This window comes from Portunus trituberculatus, chromosome 13 (genome assembly GCF_017591435.1).
Source record: "Portunus trituberculatus isolate SZX2019 chromosome 13, ASM1759143v1, whole genome shotgun sequence".
NCBI lineage: Eukaryota > Metazoa > Arthropoda > Malacostraca > Decapoda > Portunidae > Portunus > Portunus trituberculatus.
This window is the reverse complement of record NC_059267.1, coordinates 8,461,781-8,485,822: the sequence shown is the minus strand read 5'-3', so window position 1 is coordinate 8,485,822 and position 24,042 is coordinate 8,461,781. Positions and strand designations below refer to the sequence as shown.

Sequence of the window (24,042 nt, the reverse complement as noted above, 5' to 3'; positions counted from 1 at the left end):
ATTCTATGATTTAATGATGATTAATAGCAATTTATTGACATCTGTCATCCATATCATTACATAAGAATTTGCTGGATTAATGTCTGAAATGTGCACAGGATGGATTATAAATTATCTATCTCTTTTAAGTAATCAAGTAGGCTTTGAGTGTAATACAGCTGTGCTGTATTTCATTCATTATTATATGCAGTAAGACGGTCTATGCGATTGTCTCTTTTTACCGGGAGCTGACAATGCCCAAAGTGTGAATGATATGTGTATGTGGTTCTTTGGAGCACTGCCTGAGCGATTGCTAGCCTGGTATAGATAAATTACACTATGTGAAATTTGTTTAGTGAACACTATTCCTCACCATAGCCATGAGTGGGAGTTTATTAATGTGTAATCTTTCCCTTACAGGCACCATCGGCTTCCTTGCGTGCTTCTGGTTTGTACGTAAGATCTACAGTGTTGTAAAAGTGGACTAAAGACTTGTGGAAGCACTTGCTGCCTGTGTCCAAGGCCCTGAACTGCTCTGTTTGGGTGAAGACACCATGCTGCTTGAAATGATACTGAGATTCTACCAAAAATCAGAGAAAAATTCTCTCTTAATGAATATTTGTATGAGGTGAGCGAAGCCCACCTTGTGAATAATAGCAGCAGTCCAGGAGCGGGAAGATGGACTTGGAAGGAAGTGGTGTTTCTTGAACTAAAATGACACCATAAAGTAATGTTAATGTGTCAGTGAGGACATCTGTAGTGGTGCATCTTGTCCAAGCCACACTGCAGAACTGTAGTTAACTTCCTGAATATTTATGTTACTGATTTTTAAGAATGGTTTGCAATATTTGGTAATTGGCTTACTTAAGGTGGTTTTTGAGGGTGTGATCTTCAATACTTATGCACATTTCTTTACAACTGCAATTTGCTTCTTGTTTTATTTTATTTTACAATTTGAAATGTTTGATGCTTTTTTGACATTTTTAGTTGACATTTTGGTAGTTGTTGTTTTTTAAAAGTGGTCGTGAGCACGTCGTCATGACAAGCCAAATTCCTGAGCAGTGAAAGCACACAGTATTCATGAACAAAATTTTGCATGTTCAGTGATGATTTCCTTTTTCTGCTCTATATTGTTTGAAAATGCTTTGTGTTGTATTTGAAATCATGCCCTTCTAGTATTCTCATCGGTGTCTAACCCCTAATGGATATTTCATGTTTGCATCTCATCACCCATTGTTAGCTGCTGTCATTAGTCGTCAGTGCTCATCATGGCTTTGTGGAGGGAGGAGCTGTGGAGGCAATGCAGCAAAACCCATTTTATCTCTACTCATTATCAGAGGTATAGCATATACTGAAGATAAGGAGTTCCAGATGACAGATAGTGAAGGGTCGTGACATGGGATCAGTCCAAATAAGAAATGGAGCAAAGGTAGTTCACACAAATCAGTTATGTGATTTCTGTAGGAAGCAGAGGATCAGAAGAGAGTGAGTGAAGGGAGTTCAGAGTTTATAATGTTTGCATTGCACACTGAACTCTATGATGTATGACAAGTATTGTACTCATGGTAAAAATTCATTTGTCAAAGAGGAGGAAGTCAAGATTGGAGTATGCTAAAAAATATACACAAAAAAAAAAAAAAAACAGTATGTATAACTGCAGTGAGACAGGAAATTGTGTATTGATATCATTGCGGTATGTATGTATGTATTTATATAAAATATATTAAAGGAAAATACATGGTATGCATGGTAACTCAACCACCAACTATATTTTTTGATCATGCAGTGTGTTTATTACTTATTGTTGGAAAATGCACGTTGCTTGTTTCTATTTTAGTGTGTGTGTGTGTGTGTGTGTGTGTGTGTGTGTGTGTGTGTGTGTGTGTGTGTGTGTGTGTGTGTGTGTGTGTTTTGCTGGGAGGTAATACTTTCTCAAGATAAAGGGATAGCAAAGGAAGTTTCTTATGATTTTATCAAACAGCATGACTGTTTTGGAATCTGTGAGAGCCAAAGTGTAATGCATATACAGAGATAAATAGACATTAACACTGCTGTTGTGTCCCCTAAAGAGAATACAAGGAGTAAAAATCTCAGATTATTATTACATGATTGCTGTATTGGGTGAAGGGGAAGACATCAACCAAGCATGTCGGAATGTAGATGAGTTTGAAAAGACATACTTGTGGTTTTGAATGGTCGTGTCAGGCATCTCTTTCTGAGGTTCTGATGGAAAAGTAGCAATTTGTCACTGAGTTGAGGTGAATTCTTTGTGAACAATCCAGATGAAATGGGTTTTACTGTACAAGTAGGGAATTTGTTCTCCCTAACTCTTGCTTCATGCATTTCATTAGCTTGTGCCATTCCATGCAGGGAGAGGCCCATGGGAGAGGAGAGAAGTGAGGGAAACATTCTACTGCTCTCCCTAAAGATGACTTCCTTGCAAGTGGATTAGGTGAGGTATTATCAGTAAGTCAACATAAAAGCATAATGATAAATCTGAAAATAACTTCCTTTGCTCTTTTAGATCGAGTGTGCATCTAGGAGTCACTCCATAGACAGAGAATAACTTGAAAATAATTATGTAATAGATTTCCATGTTATTAATTTTTTTTTTTTTTCATATTTGTCGATGTTGTCTCTGTGCATAATAGTGTAACAAGGAACTAAAGGGTATGATGGCAGTCCTTGGCAGGCAAGTGGTGTATAGACAGTACATGGGCAAGTTATAATGTTATAATGGTTATCCTATTGTCCATCTGTTTTATGCTTGATTTGAGGAACTTGTGCATCAGAGGTTTTCTATTTTATTGATACACAGATCCTTTATTGATGTGTCTGCAGCACCTCCATTAAGCAGAATAACTTGAAAGTCAAATGTTTCAAGTTTTGTCTCCGTAATCAGCCTGCTTTCCTCAAAAATTGTATTTCTTGTATCTATTTATATGTAATTTTCTTCTACTTTATATGCTTCCTTAAGCCATTTCCCTTGTTAAGATTCTATTTATATATTTTGATAAATCAGCTGAATTAGAAATTTCAGTCTCAAACACAGTATGATTTTTTTTCTTTCTTGTGTGAGCAGAGAACTGCTGATATTCAGACTTGACTTGAAGGTTAGCAAAAGTCAATCATATTTTAGAATTTTGTTTAGAAAGTCATATAGGGCAAATGCTTTAGTTAATTTTTTTTTTCTCTGGAAAAGTTTATGTAGTATTAGCTCTTGTAAAGAATAGAGGAAACGTTAATTGAGAAATAAGATTAAGACAAAAAGGATTTGAGACTGACAGCCTTGCACAAAGTGAAATGAAAAGAAGCAGCTTCTTATCATTCCCAGTGAAATGCTTCTCAAATCAAACTGAAGGAAATAACATGACTTCGTGATTGGAAACTTGTTAGTGCTCTGAATATATATGTGTGTGTGTGTGTGTGTGTGTGTGTGTGTGTGTGTGTGTGTGTGTGGGGTTTTTATTGAGTGCATGGCCAGGTGGGTGGTACTTCTTGGTAACTAGTGTGGCACCCAGGCTGGCGTGTGGCATTTGTTTTGGCTCAGATTTCTTTGTGTTTATGTACATAATTTTTTTTTGTTACTATCCAGCATGTGGGTGGATGTTTAGTGTGACTTGTTTAATACTTTGCTAATATAGTGACGACTTGGTGTGATTTATTTATAATCTAATATCAGAGTGATATTTGGTGATTGTTGCATTTATATATCAACTTTCATTTATTCTCTAACTTCTATTTTATATATTTAATTTTTGTTTTCTGTTATTTATATTTATTTTATTGGTTTTACATTTTTTCTGGTGAAACATTTATTGTTGAAACTTTCTGGGCCAAGCTCTCTGAAGCCCTGTAATGCCAGGGCAGGAAGCAGAAACACAAGCCACAACCATACTGGCTGGAGGTAACATGAGAACATAAGTAAATAAGAGAAGCTGCTAGAAGCTGTCAGTTCCACATGTGGGATGGCCTGCATGAAACGGATCTACATAACTCCACCTATCATCCTCAGCCTTGTCTTCTAAAGTTTCTTGATGACTTTGCTGCAACACCATTGTTGAGTCTAATGGTTCATTTGGTCACGGCTTGTGTCCCTGTATTCTGTAGAGGCATTTCAGTTCTTCTACTTGTTAGAATGCCAAGCTGTGCCAGTATCTATTGGCTGCAACTAAGGCCAGGACATGGCAGGACAGTTGGCTTTCTTGTGTTGTTTGTTCACACCACCAGAAGGTATTAGAAAAGAAAACTGGTGTGAGTTATTCTTGTGCTCCCTTATTGATTAATTTATTAACAATATAGATTTCATCACCTTTCCTAGACATTTTCACTAGCCTGTCACAGCAGCATGGCCAAATATTTGTACCTATAGCCACTGTGCATGTTGTGTTGGTGAGTGGCACTTGGTAACACTCATAAGCAAGACCAGTGAGGTGTATGTAAGTTATTGCCATTGAAATCCTGTCCACCATACCTTCCTGAATCTTCTCCCTGATAGACAAATTCCCAGTGATGACAATGTTTCTGACATACTTGTTTTTTTAAAGTCACAGTTAAGAATACATAAATATCTATCTTTTTACCAGACTAGAAATCCCACATGGGGTGGCCCTGATGAAACATCATACATGCTTTCATGTAATTCACACTCTTCCCTATTGGTCTCTGGTGTAAAGACTGTCTTGTGGACCTACTACAGGAGCTTGGGCATAACACAGCGTGTCACATAAAATGGCCAACAGTACACACCTGTTAATCCCTGGCCCATCATAATGAAATGTTCCTACTCAATTCTTGACCACAACAGATACAAGGTACATTCAAGGAATGGATTTAGTTCTTAGAATGTAGGTACTATGTGCTTTACACATTAAGGAAAGAGTAAGCAGGCCCTTAGTTCAAGTTGTTGTGTTTAAGAGCACATTTACGGAAATGGAGTGACTGGTTTCCCCTGCAGTGTTCAGAATATTATAGAACTACATGACAGCTATGAGGATTAACATATAATATCTCAGGTGTTGAGATGTTAAAGCAATGAATATTGAAAATACTGATACCTTTTTTAAAGTTATGAAGTATCTGAGGAGTTACTGTCTGTTGGAGTATGTGGTCATACCCTTTGTGTGTGTGTGTGTGTGGCTGGCTATGCTGAAAGGCCATCACAGCAAAGCATGAGCTAACATTTCTCAGGAATTGACTTTGAGAAACATGTATTACTGAAGCTCATTATTATTTTCATTATCAGGTGTTGAAATGCTCATCTCATCCCAGCATGTGCATTTAATGAGTATGTGAGTGAAAGCAAGTGTTCTGTGACTGAATTACTGACATACTTGTTGATGTAGTTTATTTGTTTATTTTTCAGTTTTACTTTCATTATTATTTTGTTATTCCTCATGGTCTCTCACCTTGTTTTCTTCACTCTCACTCACCTTGACTTCCACTCTTTAACTTTCTTATTCCCTCTCACGTTTGACTATCATTATTTTTTTCCCTCACACTCTCACTAACTCAACTTTTTCCTTCTCTTTCACTTTTTTTTTCACATTGACTTGTACCTTGCAACCGTTTTGTTTCTCTAAAATGATGCATTGTTATTATTGTTATTATTATTATTATTATTATTATTATTATTATTATTATTATTATTATTATCATTATTATCATTATTATTATTTTTATTATTATTTACTTTTTTCTTTTAATGAACTTCTCTTCCATCTGTAACTGACTTCTACATATTATTTTGATCCCATTCTCTTTTATCATGAATTTTTATTTACAGTTTTATTCATCTCCCATCCTCTCTCTCTCTCTCTCTCTCTCTCTCTCTCTCTCTCTCTCTCTCTCTCTCTCTCTCTCTCAGGCAGAAAAAAAACCCACTGCTCAACTGCTCAAAGTTCAGAATTACAAGCAAAGCTGAAATGTGAACACCTTTAGAAATTCCAATGTATATTTTTTTTGTTATTATTATTATTATTATTATTTTATTTTTTTTTTTATTAATTAATTTTTTTTTACATATTCTCACATTCTTTTTCATAGATTTTACAGTGGATTTCACTTATTGATTTATTCATTATGAAGAATTATACTATTAAGAATTAGCCTGATTTATTTCCTACTCATTAAGTGATGTTAATATAGCTGGCTCACTGACACAGGCTAGTCCACCTAATTTCTCGGTCTTTTAGTTCAGTAGGATAGCATGTCTGACATGACGCAAGAAGCTCCATCCCCGACATCCCCACCCCAAACACACACACAGTCCAGTCCAGTAACACATGTGACTCTGTTTGCACCGCACCACATGCACACAGTCTTAGTTCGAGGGGCAAACGACCACGCCCACGTCTATTCCACCGTCCCTCCTCGACTGCTAGCGAGTGGGCACTGACACGGAACTGTGTGAATGCTATGCGGTGCTGTTCAAGTAAGTGCGCGACCTATACACTTCATGAACATCTAAATTGGGGTTCATTGCCATATACGTGATCTGACGCGACGATGTCGAATTTCTGACTTGTGCTTTCATAAAATTCATCCCATCAACAATATCATCAACATCATTATCTAAAAGGTCCCTCAGGTACCTACTGGTGTGAGTTCGGGCATTGAGAGCAACACGCAACGCAAAACCTAAAGGGTCGTCGTCTACATGTTGCCTTTCTTGCCACATACGCTTGAAAAATTTTCTGTCTACCCTTTACTATGTCAGCAAGAGAGGGACACCCACTCTCAATGCAGCACAAAAAGTTAGTAGTAGTGATACGAACCCCCAACATTCTGCTTTAGGCCCCAGTTATACAATTTGTTGATGGGTTTCAAGTCACCACTCAGCCATGACTCACACCCGTACAATACAGACGACACGAGCGCCGCGTCGAACACTCTGCGCTTAACATAAAAAGGAACATCATTATTTTTCTTTACAAAAGATACAAACTATATGAAAGAGATTAAAGTAACCAAGCTTGAAATAAAAGAGTTAATGAAGGAACTGGATGAAGAGAAGGCAATGGGACCGGATGAAGTCTCAGGCAGAATACTGAAAGAATGTAGGGAAGAACTAGCAAGTCCTATATTCATAAAATAGAAAATGAAACAGTGCCAGTAGAATGGAAAAGAGCTGAGGTGGTTCCCATATATAAGAGCGGAAGGAAAGAAGAACCTTTAAATTACAGACCGGTATCACTAACTAGTGTAATATGCAAGATGTGTGAAAGAATAATAAAGAAACAATGGATCGAGTTCCTTGAAGACAACAAATTAATATCAAATAGCCAATTTGGTTTTAGAAAAGGACGGTCTTGTGTAACTAATTTATTGAGTTTCTATTCTAGAATAGTTGATAGAGTACAAGAGAGAGAGGATGGGTTGACTGCATCTATTTGGATTTAAAAAAGGCGTTTGACAAAGTGCCACACGCAAGATTACTGTGGAAGTTAGAGGAGAAGGGTGGCTTAAAAGGAAGCACATTGAGATGGATAGAAAATTATTTGAGGGGGAGAGAAATAAGGACGGTAGTTAAAGATATGAAGTCCAAGTGGAGAGCAGTAGAAAGCGGAGTGCCACAGGGGTCAGTATTGGCACCAATACTTTTCCTCATTTATATTAACGACATGCCAGAAGGAGTGAACAGCTACATAAATTTGTTTGCGGATGATACGAAACTGTGCAGAGTTATAAAGCAAAAGGAGGATTGTGAAATACTGCAAGAAGACCTAAATAAGATCTGGGAATGGAGTAAGAAGTGGGAAATGGAATTCAATGTGAACAAAAGCCATGTCATGGAAATGGGAAAGAGTGAAAGACGACCTGTGGGAATCTATAAGATGGGAGATGGAGTAGAACTGGAGAAAGTAAAAAGGAAAAGGACTTAGGAGTGACGATGGAAGAAAACAATCAACCAGTAAGCCATATTGATAGAATTTTTAGAGAAACATATAATTTGCTGAGGAATATTGGAGTAGCATTTCACTACATGGACAAAGAAATGATGAAGAAATTGATAAATACTATAATAAGACCCAGATTGGAATATGCAGGAGTAGTGTGGACCCCTCATAAAAAGAAACACATAAGGAAATTGGAGAGGCTACAAAAAATGGCTACAAGAATGGTCCCAGAACTTGAAGGGATGACATATGAGGAGAGACTAAAGGCTATGGATCTACCAACCTTGGAACAAAGAAGGAGAGAGGAGACCTGATACAAGTCTATAAATTGATCAACGGAATGGACCAAGTGGATAATGAGAAACTGATCCTGAGAGAAGAATATGACACTCGAAGCACAAGATCGCATAGTAAAAAGCTGAGAAAGGGAAGATGTCTGAGAGATATTAAAAAATATAGTTTCCCGCAGAGATGTATTGAGACGTGGAACAGTTTAGATGAAGAAGTAGTGTCTGCAACGAGTGTGCACACTTTTAAAGTAAGATTGGATAAGTGTAGATATGGAGACGGGGCCACACGAGCATAAAGCCCAGGCCCTGTAAAACTACAACTAGGTAAATAGAACTAGGTAAATACACATAAGAGAGAGGGGATATGATACAAGTTTATAAATTGATTAACGGAATGGATGAAGTGGATAATGAGAAACTGATCCTGAGAGAAGAATATGACTTTAGAAGCACAAGATCGCATAGTAAGAAACTAAGGAAGGGACGATGTCTGAGAGATGTTGAAAAATTTAGTTTCCCGCAAAGATGTGTTGAGACTTGGAACAGTTTGAGTGAGGAAGTGTCAGCAAAGAGAGTACATAGTTTTAAAGAAAAATTGGATAAGTGTAAATATGGAGACGGGACCACACGAGCATAAAGCCCAGGCCCTGTAAAACTACAACTAGGTAAATACAACTAGGTAAATACACACGTAGTGTAGTGGTTAGCACGCTCGACTCACAATCGAGAGGCCCGGGTTCGAGTCCCGGCGCGGCGAGGCAAATGGGCAAGCCTCTTAATGTGTGGCCCCTGTTCACCTAGCAGTAAATAGGTATGGGATGTAACTCGAGGGGTTGTGGCCTCGCTTTCCTGGTGTGTGGAGTGTGTTGTGGTCTCAGTCCTACCCGAAGATCGGTCTATGAGCTCTGAGCTCGCTCCGTAATGGGGAAGACTGGCTGGGTGACCAGCAGCTGACCGAGGTGAATTACACACGTAGTGTAGTGGTTAGCATGCTCGACTCACAATCGAGAGGCCCAAGTTCGAGTCCTGGAAAGCAGCGAGGCAAATGGGCAAGCCTCTTAATGTGTGGCCCCTGTTCACCTAGCAGTAAATAGGTACGGGATGTAACTCGAGGGGTTGTGGCCTCGCTTTCCCGGTGTGTGTTGTGTGTGATGTGGTCTCAGTCCTACCCGAAGATCGGTCTATCAGCTCTGAGCTCGCTCCGTAATGGGGAAGACTGGCTGGGTGACGGGCAGACGACCGAGGTGAATTACACACCGCGTAGTGTAGTGGTTAGTACGCACGACTCACAATCGAGAGGGCCGGATTCGAGTCCCGGTAAGTGGCGAGGCAAATGGGCAAGCCTCTTAATGTGTAGCCCCTGTTCACCTAGCAGTAAATAGTAAATAGGTACGGGATGTAACACTAGGGGTTGTGGCCTTGCTTTCCCGGTGTGTGTTGTGTGTTGATGTGGTTTCAGTCCTATCCGAAGATCGGTCTATGAGCTCTGAGCTCGCTCCGTAATGGGAAAGACTGGCTGGGTGGCCAGCAGGTAACCGAGGTGAATTACACACACACTAGGGATTAGCCATCACATGCATGTCATCGAAGAAGAAAAGGAGAAATAAAGTTGTTTTCCACAATGCAATCAATCCAGAACATTTACAATAGATTTGAACTCTTAACAACTATACATACAAAAATTTCCATCTATTGCATGTAAGGTGGTCTTGTCAATAAAACTCACAACACAATCAATGCAATTTTAGCTCTATACTACTATAGCTATAATAAAATCTGCAGTCACTTAAAACTCTCCTGTTTTCATCAGTATTGGGCCCAACACGAGTGAAATTTTAAAGTTACTTATATATAAGTAAGTATTCATTGGATGATCATGGAAACAAATGTTCAATTACATTTTTTTTTGTAGTAATTTTGTATACATATCCTTATAAGTCAGTCAGTCTCTCTCTCTCTCTCTCTCTCTCTCTCTCTCTCTCTCTCTCTCTCTCTCTCTCTCTCTCTCTCTCTCTCTCTCTCTCTCTCTCTCTCTCTCTCTCTCTCTCTCTCTCTCTCTCTCTCTCTCTCTCTCTCTCTCTCTCTCTCTCTCTCTCTCTCTCTCTCTCTCTCTCTCTCTCTCTCTCTCTCTCTCTCTCTCTCTCTCTCTCTCTCTCTCTCTCTCTCTCTCTCTCTCTCTCTCTCTCTCTCTCTCTCTCTCTCTCTCTCTCTCTCTCTCTCTCTCTCTCTCTCTCTCTCTCTCTCTCTCTCTCTCTCTCTCTCTCTCTCTCTCTCTCTCTCTCTCTCTCTCTCTCTCTCTCTCTCTCTCTCTCTCTCTCTCTCTCTCTCTCTCTCTCTCTCTCTCTCTCTCTCTCTCTCTCTCTCTCTCTCTCTCTCTCTCTCTCTCTCTCTCTCTCTCTCTCTCTCTCTCTCTCTCTCTCTCTGATGTGTACATGAAGTCTGTAAAGTAACCTAGTGCTGTTCTAGTTCTTATGTTGCTGGTATTTATGTAGCAAACACACACACACACACACACACACACACACACACACACACACACACACACACACAGACGAACGGTAGTTAAAGATATGAAGTCCAAGTGGAGAGCAGTAGAAAGCGGAGTGAAGTGCCACAGGAGTCAGTATTGGCGCCAATACTTTTTCCCGTACAATATATAAACGAACAGCTACATAAATCTGTTTGCGGACGATGCGAAACTGTGCAGAGTTATAAAGCAAAAAGAGGATTGTGAAATACTGCAGGACGACTTAGATATGATCTGGAAATGGAGTAAAAAATAGGAGATGGAATTCAATGTGGATAAAAGCCATGTCATGGAAATAGGAAAGAGTGAAAGACGACCAGTGGGAATCTATAAGATGGGTGATGGAGTAAAACTGGAGAAAGTAAAAAAGGAGGACTTGGGAGTGACGATGGAAGAAAAACAATCAACCGGTAAGCCATATTGATAGAATTTTCAGAGAGACATAATTTATTAAGGAATATTGGATTAGCATTTCACTACATGTGTTTGGTACGTAGATGTGTTGACACCATCATCGCCGAGGAACAGGGAAACACAATGGCAATGAGCAACGTGTATACTCTTGCTAGACAACAAGGTGCAGCAGGTGCGAGTACAGGGAGCTGTGCGTGGTGGAGGCACACTGGCCGTGCTCAAGTTTTCCTAAACCAAGTAACCTTTCATTCACGCCACGTATACAGCCCGAGGGAAGGCAGACAATCATTACCTCTTTACAGGCAAAGGGTATAATTCACACGTGAAACAAGGTAACCGAACAATCATTCACTCTTCTCTTTCATGCTGCTATCATACACCTCCCCCGAGATGACAGGGTTGTCCGGAACATCACGGTCGTCTTCTTCCTCGTCTGCGTAGGTAGGCGTACCCCAGCGAACTGCTAATCGGTCGGGTTCTCTGCGGTGCCGAGTGCTGCGACGAAGAGGCGGGGAAGCTGATAGATGCTGGTCAGCCAGTAGTTTCCTTGGTTCTGGCTGATCCACTGAGGGAATGTTTTCCCCCACAACATTCGGCGGGGACTGGCTGGGTGACGCGTAAGTGAACACGCCCTCGTTCTGGTGACTGCGAAGAAATCTGCGGTTCCTCCACAGTGTGCGTCCGCTGCCCATCTTCACCAGATAATCACGGCGGGAGCCAACACCTGTAATAATGCCCAGTAGTCCCCATCTATTAGTTGCATGATCCCAAACATCCACTAAGGCACCAATCTGTAATTGAGAGAGTGGTTTAGAGGTCTTGTCATGATATATCTTTGAATAGGAGCGGAGGTGATCTGCCTTAATGTCACATTTCAGAGCGGCCTGCTGCCACTCCGGAGCAAATGAACGATGGTGAACAGGAAGGGCTGATTTCATAGGATGTCCAAACAAAACTTGAGCTGGAGATCGTCCGTCCTCCCTCGGTGTGTTTCTCAGCTCCAGGAGCCCACGAGCGAAAGCATCATCGTCCAGGGAAGCATGTGAAGAAGTCGTCCGTATCAGCTTCTTAATCACCTTGACGGCTGCTTCTGCATGGCCATTTGCACGGGCGTTGTACGGCGAAGTGATCCTGTGCTCTACCCCCCACCGAGCCAGGAAGCGTCGATGAGTAGAAGACGCAAACTGAGGTCCACCATCACTCAACACCCGTGGAACACCTGTGGCTGCAAAAAAATTCCTCAACTCACAAGTAAGATGGTGACCATTAGCAGATCGTGGACAGGATGATACACAAGGCCAACCAGATTTCCTGTCTATATATACAAGAAATGTGCGACCAGCCAAGTGAAAATAGTCTGCCGAGACCGACTCAAACACGCGAGTTGGTGGGTCGTCGTGCTGCCAGAGGGGCTCGTTGGCTTGGCGCGGTAGGAGTGCTCGGCATTCTCGGCATGAGGAGACAACTTGTGCTATGTCACGTTCTATACCTGGCCAGTATACGGTTTGCCGGGCCCGTCGCTTAGTACGGGCGATGCCTTGATGACTGTCGTGTAGCCTTTGCAAAGTTTCTCGCCGTAAGCCTTTGGGGATGATTAGGCGTGGTCCATAAACAACGAGGTCATCATCGACTGCAAGTTGGTCGCGTATCTTCCAATATGGTCTCAAATCATCAACAAGCTCTTGCTTATGTTCAGGGAATCCTGTTAGTATAGCTGTGCGCAATGCGCTATATTCAGGGTCTCTTACAGCAGAAGCACGCACCTTTTCCAAAGTCTTGTCTCGAAGTGGCATGAGGCTGGTTCCTTCCTGCGTAACAGCATTGACAGAGGCGATGACTAAAGCGTGCAGCAGGTCCTCGTCATCACTTGCAGCCTTATCCTCCTCGTTAGGTGCCTGTACGGGGAAGCGTGAAAGTGCATCAGGAATATTATGTTCTTTGCCTTTCTGCCAACTGGTGGTAAAGGTGTATGCTGTTAATTTCTCACGCATGCGTTGCAACCTAGGGTTTTCTATCTCACCGAGAAGTTTTGAGTTTAAAATAGGTACCAAAGGTCGATGATCAACAACAATGCTGAAATGAGGTAAACCCTTCAAAAAAGCTCCACATTTTCTTACAGCCCATAGGACGGCTGCCATCTCAATTTCTATCACTGCATACCGTGTTTCCACATCTGATAAGAACCGTGAACCACATTGAACCAGCTTCCAGTCTTTACCGTGCAGTTGTAGTAATGCGAAGCCCATTCCTGTGTCTTGGATGCATCAGTCTGCAGCATGGTGGGGAGTAACGCGTCGAAATGAGAGAGCACGGGCGGTGCCATCAGCAACTCCTTCACCTCCTCAAACGCGATGTCATGCTGTGAAGTCCAGCACCAAACATTACGCGGCCTCAGCAGATCTCGTAGCGGTTGGGCAGCTTTGGCGAGGCTGGAAGTAAAGTTTCCTAACTGGTTAGACAAACCAAGGAATGATCTCAGATCGGTAATGTTTTGTGGGCGGGGAAAGTTGGCAATGGCAGCTACTTTTTTCTCGTCCACAGTATACCCACTGCGTGACACAGAGTAGCCACAGTAGTCAACACGCGGCTGGGCAAAGTTGAACTTATGTTTGTTCAGAGTTATTCCAGCTTTATCACAGCGCTGAACAATGTCAATTACATGCGCCAGATGTTGTTTATATGAACCATCATACGCCAGAATGTCGTCAACTATCTTGATCGTCTGTGGTATGTCACCCAGGGCTGCATCACCGCGCCGATTATATTCGTCGCCTGACGAGACCAAACCCATGGGTGCACGCTTAAACTTAAAGCGTCCCACGGAGTGAGAAAGGTCGTGAGATCTTGGTCCGCCTCGGCTATCTTGATTTGGTGGTAACCCATCTTTGCGTCACACGTAGTGAACCATCTCGATCCAGTCCCCATCGAAGCAATGACGTCATGCGGGGATGGTATAGGGTAGGCTGGCCTGCGAACATACTTGTTAAGTCTTGTGAAGTCTACACATAATCTCACTCCGCCTGATTTCTTTCGCACAGGTACAATTGGATGACACCAATCTGTAGGGTGATTTACCTTAACAATAATGTCCAGGTCCAGAAGTTCATCAAGCTGGGTCTTGATATCATCTCTCCAGCTGAACGGAACGGTCCGGGCAGCAGTCACAGCGAAGGGTCGAGCGTCCTCAGTCAGCTGAATACGCATAGCGTCTCCATCCATCTCCCTCAAGGTCTGTGAAGCACCGAAAACTTGCGGGAAAGCATGGATAATGGCTGCGGCATGTTGTGCTCTTTCCGTCGCTGAAGGCTCGTAGTTATGTCTCCACTGGGGTAGTGGGTCTGCTGCTGTAACACACTCCTGCTGATGTGAACGACATGTACCGTGTTCAACTGCTCGAATCTGAGTAGGAAAGTTAGGTGGTAACAATCCTAAAGCTATTGAGTCGTACCAACTCAGTAGTGCCCCTTTCAGCTTGTCAACAACAATCACTTCTGTGGAGGTTTTCCTGTCACCTAATTCCAAATTAGAGGTGAACTTACCCAAACAAGCGAGTTGTTGTTGGCCGGCGCCGTATAAAACTTCGCCCGTCACTGCTTCAAGCAAAGCCTGCTTGATCCCAGCAGCCTTGGCGACGTCCCAACCCATGACTGTGGCCTCGGCGCCAGAGTCAGGAGTCCAGGAAATACGTCCTTGTCCGCCAGGATGAGTGGTTACAATCTTGACCCGAGGAGTCTGTCGTGAACTTCCTTTACCTTGGTAGACGTCTGCAATGACCCGATGGAGTTTACGGTGACGAGTGCCGGTGTCCTGTGGTGGCGCCGCTTTGCGCCGAGTCGCTGGTGTGCGGGAACGAGCTTTACAAACAACCGCGAAGTGCCCTATTCTACCGCAATTATTACAAGCCACATTAGCCGCTTTGCACTTTTGGTCACCCGTGTGCGTTCCTCTGCCACACTTATGACACAGTTCGTCACAGTCTCGTGAAGGCCTTGCACTATTCGCCGAAACTGGGCGTCCGTACCGCGCATTCTTCTTGTACTGCGATACTCTCCCCACACTACATCCTCGAATCACAGCACTATTCTTCGCCGCATTTTCGGTTGACCGACATATGTCTATGGCTTTCTGTAGAGACAAGTCTTTTTCTTCCAACATACGTTGTAATGCTACCTCATCACTTGTACCCACAACTATTCGGTCACGTAGTCTGTTATCCATACATTCCTCACAGAAACCACAAAATGCAGCAATTTCCTTGATGGCGCACAGAAACTCGTCAAAATTTTCACCACTTTCCTGTCTTCTCAAGTAGAACTCTCGACGATCCAGTATAACGTTACGTCTATTCCTGAGATGCACTTCCATAGCGTCGAGAACAGTCTTCAAGTCTGCATCTTGCTGTACGTCCAGGCCATACCTCAGTGCGCGAGTCCATTCCTCATCAACAAGCGAACGTAAAGCAATTTGCTGCTCGGAGGGCTTGAGGGTAGTTATGTTAGCCAGGCGAGCGTACCCTTCAAATTTGTGCCGCCACGCATCAAACTCCCTCAGCGAAGCAGACCATGTGAGGTAAGGAGGAGTCACCACACTGTTATGCAGCTTAGTTTTCTGCACTGGTTCACCGTCTCGTGTACTGTGAGAGGGCGGAGCACCAGTTAACCCCGATAACAGGGCGCGCATTTCCTGTTGGTGTGCCTCATCCCGCTCCCGCTGCTGTGCTTCTTGTTGCTGTGTCAGCTCCATTTGCGTCGCAAGAAGAGTGGTCAGCCGTTCTAATTGCTGCTCCATCTTCTCGGCGTGAGAACAGCAAACAAATGCGCACACAATACAGCGTCACTGTCAGTCACTTTTAGGTTCCACAATCCTTCACTCGGCGATCCTACTCACTGCACCATGTTTGGTACGTAGATGTGTTGACACCATCATCGCCGAGGAACAAGGAAACACAATGGCAACGAGCAACGTGTATACTCTTACTAGACAACAAGGTGCAGCAGGTGCGAGTACAGGGAGCTGTGCGTGGTGGAGGCACACTGGCCGTGCTCAAGTTTTCCTAAACCAAGTAACCTTTCATTCACGCCACGTATACAGCCCGAGGGAAGGCAGACAATCATTACCTCTTTACAGGCAAAGGGTATCATTCACACGTGAAACAAGGTAACCGAACAATCATTTACTCTTCTCTTTCACGCTGCTATCATACAACATGGACAAAGAAATGATGAAGAAATTGATAAGTACTATAATAAGACCCAAATTGAAATATGCAGGAGTTGTGTGGACCTCCATAAAAAGAAACACATAAGGAAGTTGGAGAGACTACAAAAAATGGCTACAAGAATGGTTCCAGAATTTGAAGGGATGACATATGAGGAGAGACTAAAGGCTATGGATCTACCAACCCTGGAACAGAGAAGGGAGAGAGGGGATCTGATACAAGTTTATAAATTGATTAACGGAATGGATCAAGTGGATAATGAGAAACTGATCCTGAGAGAAGAATATGACATTCGAAGCACAAGATCGCATAGTAAAAAACTGAGGAAGGGAAGATGTCTGAAAGATGTTAAAAAACATAGTTTCCGGCAAAGATGTGTTGAGACTTGGAACAATTTAAGTGAAGAAGTGGTGTCAGCAACGAGTTTGCATAGTTTTAAAATAAAATTGGATAAGTGTAGATATGAAGACGGGGCCACACGAGCGTAAAGCCCAAGCCCTGTAAAACTACAACTATAAAACTATATAGGTAAATACAACTAGGTAAAACACACACACACACACACACACACACACACACACACCGCGTAGTGTAGTGGTAAGCACGCTCAGCTCACAACCGAAAAGGCCTGGGTTCAAATCCCGGGTGCGGCGAGGCAAATAGGCAAGCCTCTTAATGTGTAGCCCCTGTTCACCTATAAGAAACTCGCGGGGTTGTGACCTCGCTTTCCCGGTGTGTGGAGTGTGTTGTGGTCTCAGTCCTACCCGAAGATCGGTCTAGGAGCTCTGAGCTCGCTCCATAATGGGGAAGGCTGTCTGGGTGACCATCAGACGACCGTGGTGAATTACACACACACACACACACACACACACACACACACACACACACACACGAAACAAAAATACTTATTCTGAAACGCTTCTCTCTTTTACCTCGACTATTTTCAGAGGCCACAGATGGTTAGTCGGGTTTTCAAGTATTTCTCCTGATTATGTGGAAATTAAGTCAATTTATGCCTCAAGAACCCAAAAAAAAAAAAAATCATAAAAGCCTGCTTAACTCCATCTAAAGGCGGTGTCACACTAGCACTTTTTCCGTCGATTAATGCGATTTCCGTCGATTTTTCAACGTTCCGCATGAACTTATCGCATGAATTTGTCAGACGATAGGGATCGTTTCCGTTTGCAAATTTTCCGCCTCTGTTTACATACCAAGACCAAGACCACAAGACTTGCCGCGTCTCCTCAACCTGCTTCTACGTGCATTGGTTCTACCACTAACCATGAACGCATCCATGCACGCTTTTCGGCTTGTTCAGCTCGTCTAAGTTTCGTAATACATAGTATTACGTTCAGAGCAGTGTATCTTTGCCGCAGCGTGGCCTCCATGTTTGTGTTTACATTGTGTTGGCGGGAAGTGACGACGGAAAGTGACGACGAAACACCGTTTGTGTGTGTGACAGGCCGCAGCCAAAATATTGTCGATTTTCAGAAAAAAGCGACGGAAAAAGTAGACGGAAAAAGTGCTAGTGTGACACCGCCTTAAAGGCAAGTTCACATGTGCCAATTTACGACTTAAATTGCAAGTTGTTAGAAGTATCGACTTAGCCCTTCTAGTCGGAACGTAGCGACTGAAAGTAGGGATTAGTTGGCACCTTGGCTGGAAGTGAATGTAACAGCTACCCGCCAAGGTCTTCCTCCAATGACAATGCTGAAGCGGTGGTTGCTCTTTTGGCATACCGGAAGATTCAACAGAAAAGAATATGCCTGTGGATACATCCCTGGCAAAGTAGAAGGAAAGAAAGGAGTTTCTGCCACACACTAATCTTAAGAAGATTATGCACAATTGCGATCAAATTAAGTCCTGATAAGTCTTCAATCCTCACCTCCAACAACACCCTGCATTGAGGGAAACAGTTCTTGAAGAGGGCAGTTATTTCTTCCAACGACGATTTGCACAAACTTTTTTACTGAACAATTAATTTTTGGGGTCCCAGATGTGTTCTTTTTCTCTCAGCAACTCTAACATCTTCTCTACATAGACACCATATTTTCAAAGCTTACTTCTTGATGTCACAACGTAAATAAAGTCCTAAATCGACTGAACAAGACCGACATGTTGGTTTTGTTTTGCGACTGGTTTCTCCAGTCACTAGGCACATATATTCAGTTGGAAACCTTACCAACCTACAATTGCAGTCGCAAATTGGCACGTGTGAACCCGCCTTAAACCTTTTGAACGTATATAGTCAAGGTGCGGCACAGAAGTATTTCAGAATTCAGATCTACTGCTAATCAGCTCAAGAATATGAAAATGATAACGGCACTACAAATTAAAAGTCTGTGAGGGATAGCCGCGTCAGCTGAGCCATCCTTTCAAAACTAGAACAAGAATGGGAGCAACTTTATGATCTTGTAAATGAAATGAAAAATAACTGATTTAAAGAATGCCATAAATGTAGCTTGCCGAGCTACAACTATAAGTTGACAAACGAGTATATACTTAACCATCTTTGATAAATAATGGAAGCTTCTAGAAACCAGGGACCGAAAAGAAAGTAAGGAAAATCTGATAATTTTAGAACTGCCCCTCCGGCCCCCTCAAAAAAAAAAAAAAAAAAAAAAAAAAAAACAGGTTGTACTGCCAAACAGGTGCTAATAATTAGAGAGCTGAATTAGTTACAAGGAGTTGTACAAACTAAGGTGTTGTGCTTCATGGCCACGACATGACAGGAATGTACAGACCGTGCAGGGACTCCCACAGCCTGTGCCACGGCACACTAATGTGCTGCCATTATCTCCTTGGTGTGCCACGAAAATTATATAATTTTGCTGGGGTTCGAGAATTCCTCACCTTGATCGGCTAGAATAGTGCTTGTACTGCGAATGACAGAGTAGTCCATACATGTCCGGTACGCATCTGTAAGCATCCTTCTCCCAGCCGCTCCCCATTCTCGGATGTGAGTCAGTGGGGCCTTGACCGTAACTGAAGAGTCACTCTTGGTTGTCATATTCATATTTTTTAAATATTCCGAAATTTTCTACGAATATATGCACTCGCCTGTAATGACGGCTAGCTGTAGCTCTTAAACTACTCTTGAAATACTATCATTGGGTTTACATGAACTTTTAGTGGGAATCACAGTATAGTACGTGCATGAATTTTAAGTGGAAATCACAATGTTGTACATGAATTCATCTTGTCCATACCCGCATTAGCTGGGGTTCAAGCTTGGTCCATTACCAGTTCGATCCAAGATGCAATCAATTAACTTGACACGTGAAGTATTTCCTACCAACTGCGATAATGTTATACAAAATACAAAGGAATACAAAGGAAGACAAACAGCAACAGACCCTTAGGTCCTTACTAGGCTGTTTGTGGAGACTATCTACTAACTACCAGTGGTAGAGACAGGACAGCAAAACAGAAGGCTCCTCCCCACCCACCCCTCCCTCCAGCCGAAGCTGGCAGGAAAAAAGGCGAAACCATGTGATATTAAAAAATCACATGGAATTTTAGTAGAGAGTGAAAAGAAAATATGTAATCTACGTCTGACTACTTGTGTCTGTGGGGGAAAGTGTTAACGCTTGGTAAAAGTCATGTTGTGTGTGCATTGTGTACATGGATGCACAGTGTGTATGTCAAATGGATTGTGTGGCAGCCTTGCCTGGCGCTTTCTAGGGAGGCAGCAGTCAATCAGGCCCCAGCTCCGTTCAATCCACTGAGATAGCATACTTTCCCTGTAGGGACGCCGTACGCTGATAACCCCTTGCAACATTGATCCCTGGTACTTAGTTCCCGATGATGATCAATGGTTGACAAGGCCCTCTCCAAACACAGCCCGTCACAGGTCGAGAGTAGTAGTGGTGACCGTTCACTCTGGGCTATCTGTGCGTGTATGCAGTGCAGTGTAGTATGTATGTAAACACAGTGTGGAGTCAAAAAGGTGGTGCGGCAGCCTTGCCTGGCGCTTTCAAGAGAGGCAGCAGTCAATCAGGCCCCAGCTCCGTACAACCACTGTAAAAGTGCACTTCCCTTTAAAGGGCGCCGCACACTGTATGGTTACCCCCTGCAGCGGTGATCCCTGGTACCTTAAATCCCGATGATGGTCACCTACTGTCAGGGCTCTTGACTATCCACAGCCCTTCACAGATCGAGAGTAAAAGTAGTGACCGTTCACTCTGGGCTATCTGTGTCATGTATGGACGGTGAGAGTAATTCAAACTAACGGGCAATTTAAACCACAATCAGAGGCCCGGGAGATAAAGAAAAGCGCAAGTTATTCGGAAATGAATAGCGACAACCGGGGATTAGATTCAAAGTATTTATCGAGGCGAACTTTGAATGTTTCGATAGTACCTGAGTTGACAACATTTGATGGCAGACCATTCCATATATCAACTATGCGATTAAAGAAAAAGTGTTTGGCTTCATTTGTTACAAAACGCTTACTAACAATTTTAAAACCATTGTTTCTGGTGACATTTGACTGGTCGACTGATACGTATTTTTGAATATTCAAATTTGCACACCCATTAAAAATTTTGAAAAGCATGATAGGTCGCCTCTTACTCTCCGTTTCTTGAGAGAAAATAAATTTAATTCCTTTAGGCGTTCCTCGTAGGATTTGTTCCGCAGCCTTGGGATCATTTTAGTTAATCTGCGTTGTATTTTTTCTAATTTCTCAATATCTTTTTTGTAATACGGTGACCAAAACTGAACATTGTATTCGAGATGTGGACGAACGAGTGAGTTATATAATGTTGATATTATTTTTTCGGACTTGAAAGTTTTTCTCGCCCCTCCAACTGCTTACTCTGTATAAGGCCTTATCCGTCCCTGTATGGAGTACTCTTCGCATGTTTGGTGGGGTTCCAGTCACACAGCTTTGCTTGATAGAGTGGAATCGAAAGCTCTTCGTCTCATCAACTCCCCTCCTCTGACTAACTGTCTTCAGTCTCTTTCTCACCGCCGAAATGTTGCATCCCTTTCTATATTTTATCGCTATTTTCATGGTAACTGTTCTACTGATCTTGCTAACTGCATGCCTCCCCTCCTCCTGCGGCCACGCTGCACAAGGCTTTCTTCTTCCTTTCATCCCTATTCTGTCCAACTCTCTAATGCAAGAGTTAACCAGTACGCTCAATCATTCATCCCTTTCACTGGTAAACTCTGGAACTCCCTCCCTGCATCTGTATTTCCAAATTCCTACAACTTGTCTTCTTTTAAGAGGGAGGTATCGAGGCATTTGCTCCCCTAATTCTGGCTGACGGTTTTGGCACTTTTTGTACTCTTTGGAAAGCCAGCGCTCAAGTGGGGTTTTTTCTAACTTTCTTTTTTTTGCCCTTGGCTGGCCCTCTTCCCTACGTAAAAAAAAGAAAAAAAGAAAAAGAAAGATCGTCCAATGAAACCAACTAATTTATTTGCAGTTTTGGCGACTTCAGTACAGTGTTTGCTAGGCTTGAGGTCTGCTGAAACAATGACACCAAAATCTTTTTCTTTGTCCACACTCGTCATGCGGGTATTATTCATCTTCTACGTCGCCTGAGGATTTTGATTTTCTATGTGTAAAACGTGGCATTTATCTATATTGAATTTCATTTGCCACTTGTGTGACCATTCAATGAGAGTATCTATATCTCTTTGCAAAAGTTTTCTTTGGCTTTCAGAGTCTACTCTGCAAAATTTTGTGTCATCTGCGAATTTTGAGAGCTTACAATTTATTCTTTCATCAATGTCGTTAATATATATAATAAAAAGAATAGATCCCAGAACTGATCCTTGAGGAACGCCACTGCTTACGTTATTCGAGTCTGAAGATTTACCATTGATCACAACTCGCTGTTTACGATCAGACAACCAATATCCACGCTGCAATGCGCTTTTACTTTATTGATAAGACGTTTATGTGGCACTTTGTCAAAAGCCTTTTGGAAGTCAAGATATATGATATCGACCGCTCTAGTGTTGTCGTAAAATTATATATATCATGGAAAAAGTCAAGTAGGTTTGTTAAACATGACTGCTTGTTTCTAAATCCTTGTTGTGATTCGTTTATTATGTTGTTACTTTCTAAGAATGCAACAACTTTATCCCTGAAAACTGTCTCCATTAGCTTACCTACCACTGAAGTGAGGCTAATTGGTCGATAATTTCTAGTTTGAGACTTGTCACCTTTTTTAAAGATTGGAGTTACGTTTGCGAGTTTCCAGTCATCAGGAACTTTACGAGTGCTTAGTGATTTATTAAAGAGGATAGACAATGGTTTAACAAGTTCTTTCTTTGCCTCTTTTAGTATTCGTGGAGAAATTTTATCGGGACCAGGAGTTTTATTTGTTTTAACTTTATTTATTGCGCTCAAAATTACATTTTCTTGGATATCGCACGTATTTAAAAAGACATTATTGCTGTGATTTGGTGCAGTTGGCTGATTTTCTGAATAATTTTCTTCAGTGAAGACTGACGCAAAGTAATTGTTTAATTTAATAGCCATTTCAATTTCGTCGTCCGTGTGTTCGCCATTGTCTAAAGCTAGCGGCCCTATTGATGAAGCTATTGCTTTTTAGTTCTGATATAACTGAAAACTCTTTAGGATTTGTCTTGCTACGATTGGCGATATGGAGCTCATAATTTTCTTACTTTCCTTATAAGTTTTTAGCATTGCGTCGCAATTGGTCATGCTCAGTTTTGTCTCTTTCATTGTGTGTTGTTTTGTATTTGTGGTAGGCGCGTTTTTTAGCAGAGAGACAGTTTTTCATTTCTGAATTCCACCATTTAGGTTTATAGCTGGCGATTGAGTGCCTATTTCATAGTGGAATAGAGGATTTTACAGCTCGATCTAGTTTAAATGTAAATATTTTCCACGCTTCATTTATACAATTTGCACTCGATAATTGGCTCCAATCGCTTTCAGACAGAATTTTTCTGAGTTTTCCAAAATTAGCTCGACGAAAGTCAGGTACTTTTTCTTTACTTACATTTGTGAGCATCTTACTTGTTTTGACATTGAATGTAATCGCCCGGTGGTCACTGGTGCTGAATTCGGAACCAACTTCTACATTAGAAATTATATTTTCATTTGTCGTTAAAATAAGGTCTAAGATATTATCACCTCTTGTTGGATGTTGTACGAGTTGATCAAGACCACTTTCTAAAAGATTATTATACAAATTTTGTCCCGAGTGTGAATTTAAAGGATCGCCCCATCTGTTAACGGCAAGATTAAAATCTCCAACAATTATGGTCTCATTTTCCGAACAAATTTCAGCTATTTGTTCATATAGTTTGTTGTCAGCTTCCTGTAGTTGTCCTGGAGGTCGGTAAATGACACCAATTACTAATTTTCGCGGTTTAGAGTTAAGTTGAACGTATGAGACATCGATATTATTTATCTTTTTGACTGGTTTCCAAAGCGGGCGAAGATCTGATTTGACATATAGGAGTACTCCACCTCCTACTCTGTGCGCTCTTTCACAGTTAAATAAATTGTAGCCCTGTAACGAAAATTCTGCTAAAAGGTCTCTGTTTGAAGTGTTTATTCAGGATTCAGTCACGCCGATAATGTCTTTGTCTTTCGTGCTGACAATTTCATCTAAATCCTGAAATTTGTTTCTTATACTGCGCACATTAATGTAACCAAACTTTTAAGCTATTACGCTCAGATGGGACAGTTTCGCTTTCATTGTTTATGTCGTCCCTTTTGTTAGTGCTTGA

At 42.0% G+C, this 24,042-nt stretch overlaps 3 protein-coding genes across 3 annotated transcripts in view; 1 reads left to right on the top strand and 2 right to left on the bottom strand.

Annotated features, from left to right (window-relative positions):
• Nucleotides 1–4,295, top strand: part of LOC123503268 (transmembrane 9 superfamily member 2-like) — a 47,948-nt gene extending 43,653 nt beyond the window's left edge. The window contains exon 14 of the mRNA XM_045252894.1: nucleotides 400–4,295. Within this exon, the coding sequence (XP_045108829.1) occupies nucleotides 400–467 (68 nt within the window). The 3' untranslated portion in view covers nucleotides 468–4,295. The remainder of the gene's footprint in view (nucleotides 1–399) is intronic.
• Nucleotides 4,296–11,084: 6,789 nt separating this feature from the next.
• On the bottom strand, nucleotides 11,085–13,134 carry LOC123503181 (uncharacterized protein K02A2.6-like). Its single transcript, XM_045252726.1, has one exon. It carries the CDS (start codon nucleotides 13,097–13,099, stop codon nucleotides 11,453–11,455), a length of 1,647 nt encoding a protein of 548 aa, XP_045108661.1. The 5' UTR covers nucleotides 13,100–13,134; the 3' UTR covers nucleotides 11,085–11,452.
• A 123-nt stretch (nucleotides 13,135–13,257) lies between these two features.
• LOC123502969 lies at nucleotides 13,258–15,896 on the bottom strand. The gene is made up of 2 exons (XM_045252268.1): nucleotides 14,003–15,896; nucleotides 13,258–13,880 (listed from the first exon to the last, which is right to left on the bottom strand). Exons 1-2 carry the CDS (start codon nucleotides 15,894–15,896, stop codon nucleotides 13,258–13,260), a joined length of 2,517 nt encoding a protein of 838 aa, XP_045108203.1.
• Nucleotides 15,897–24,042: the final 8,146 nt, after the last annotated feature.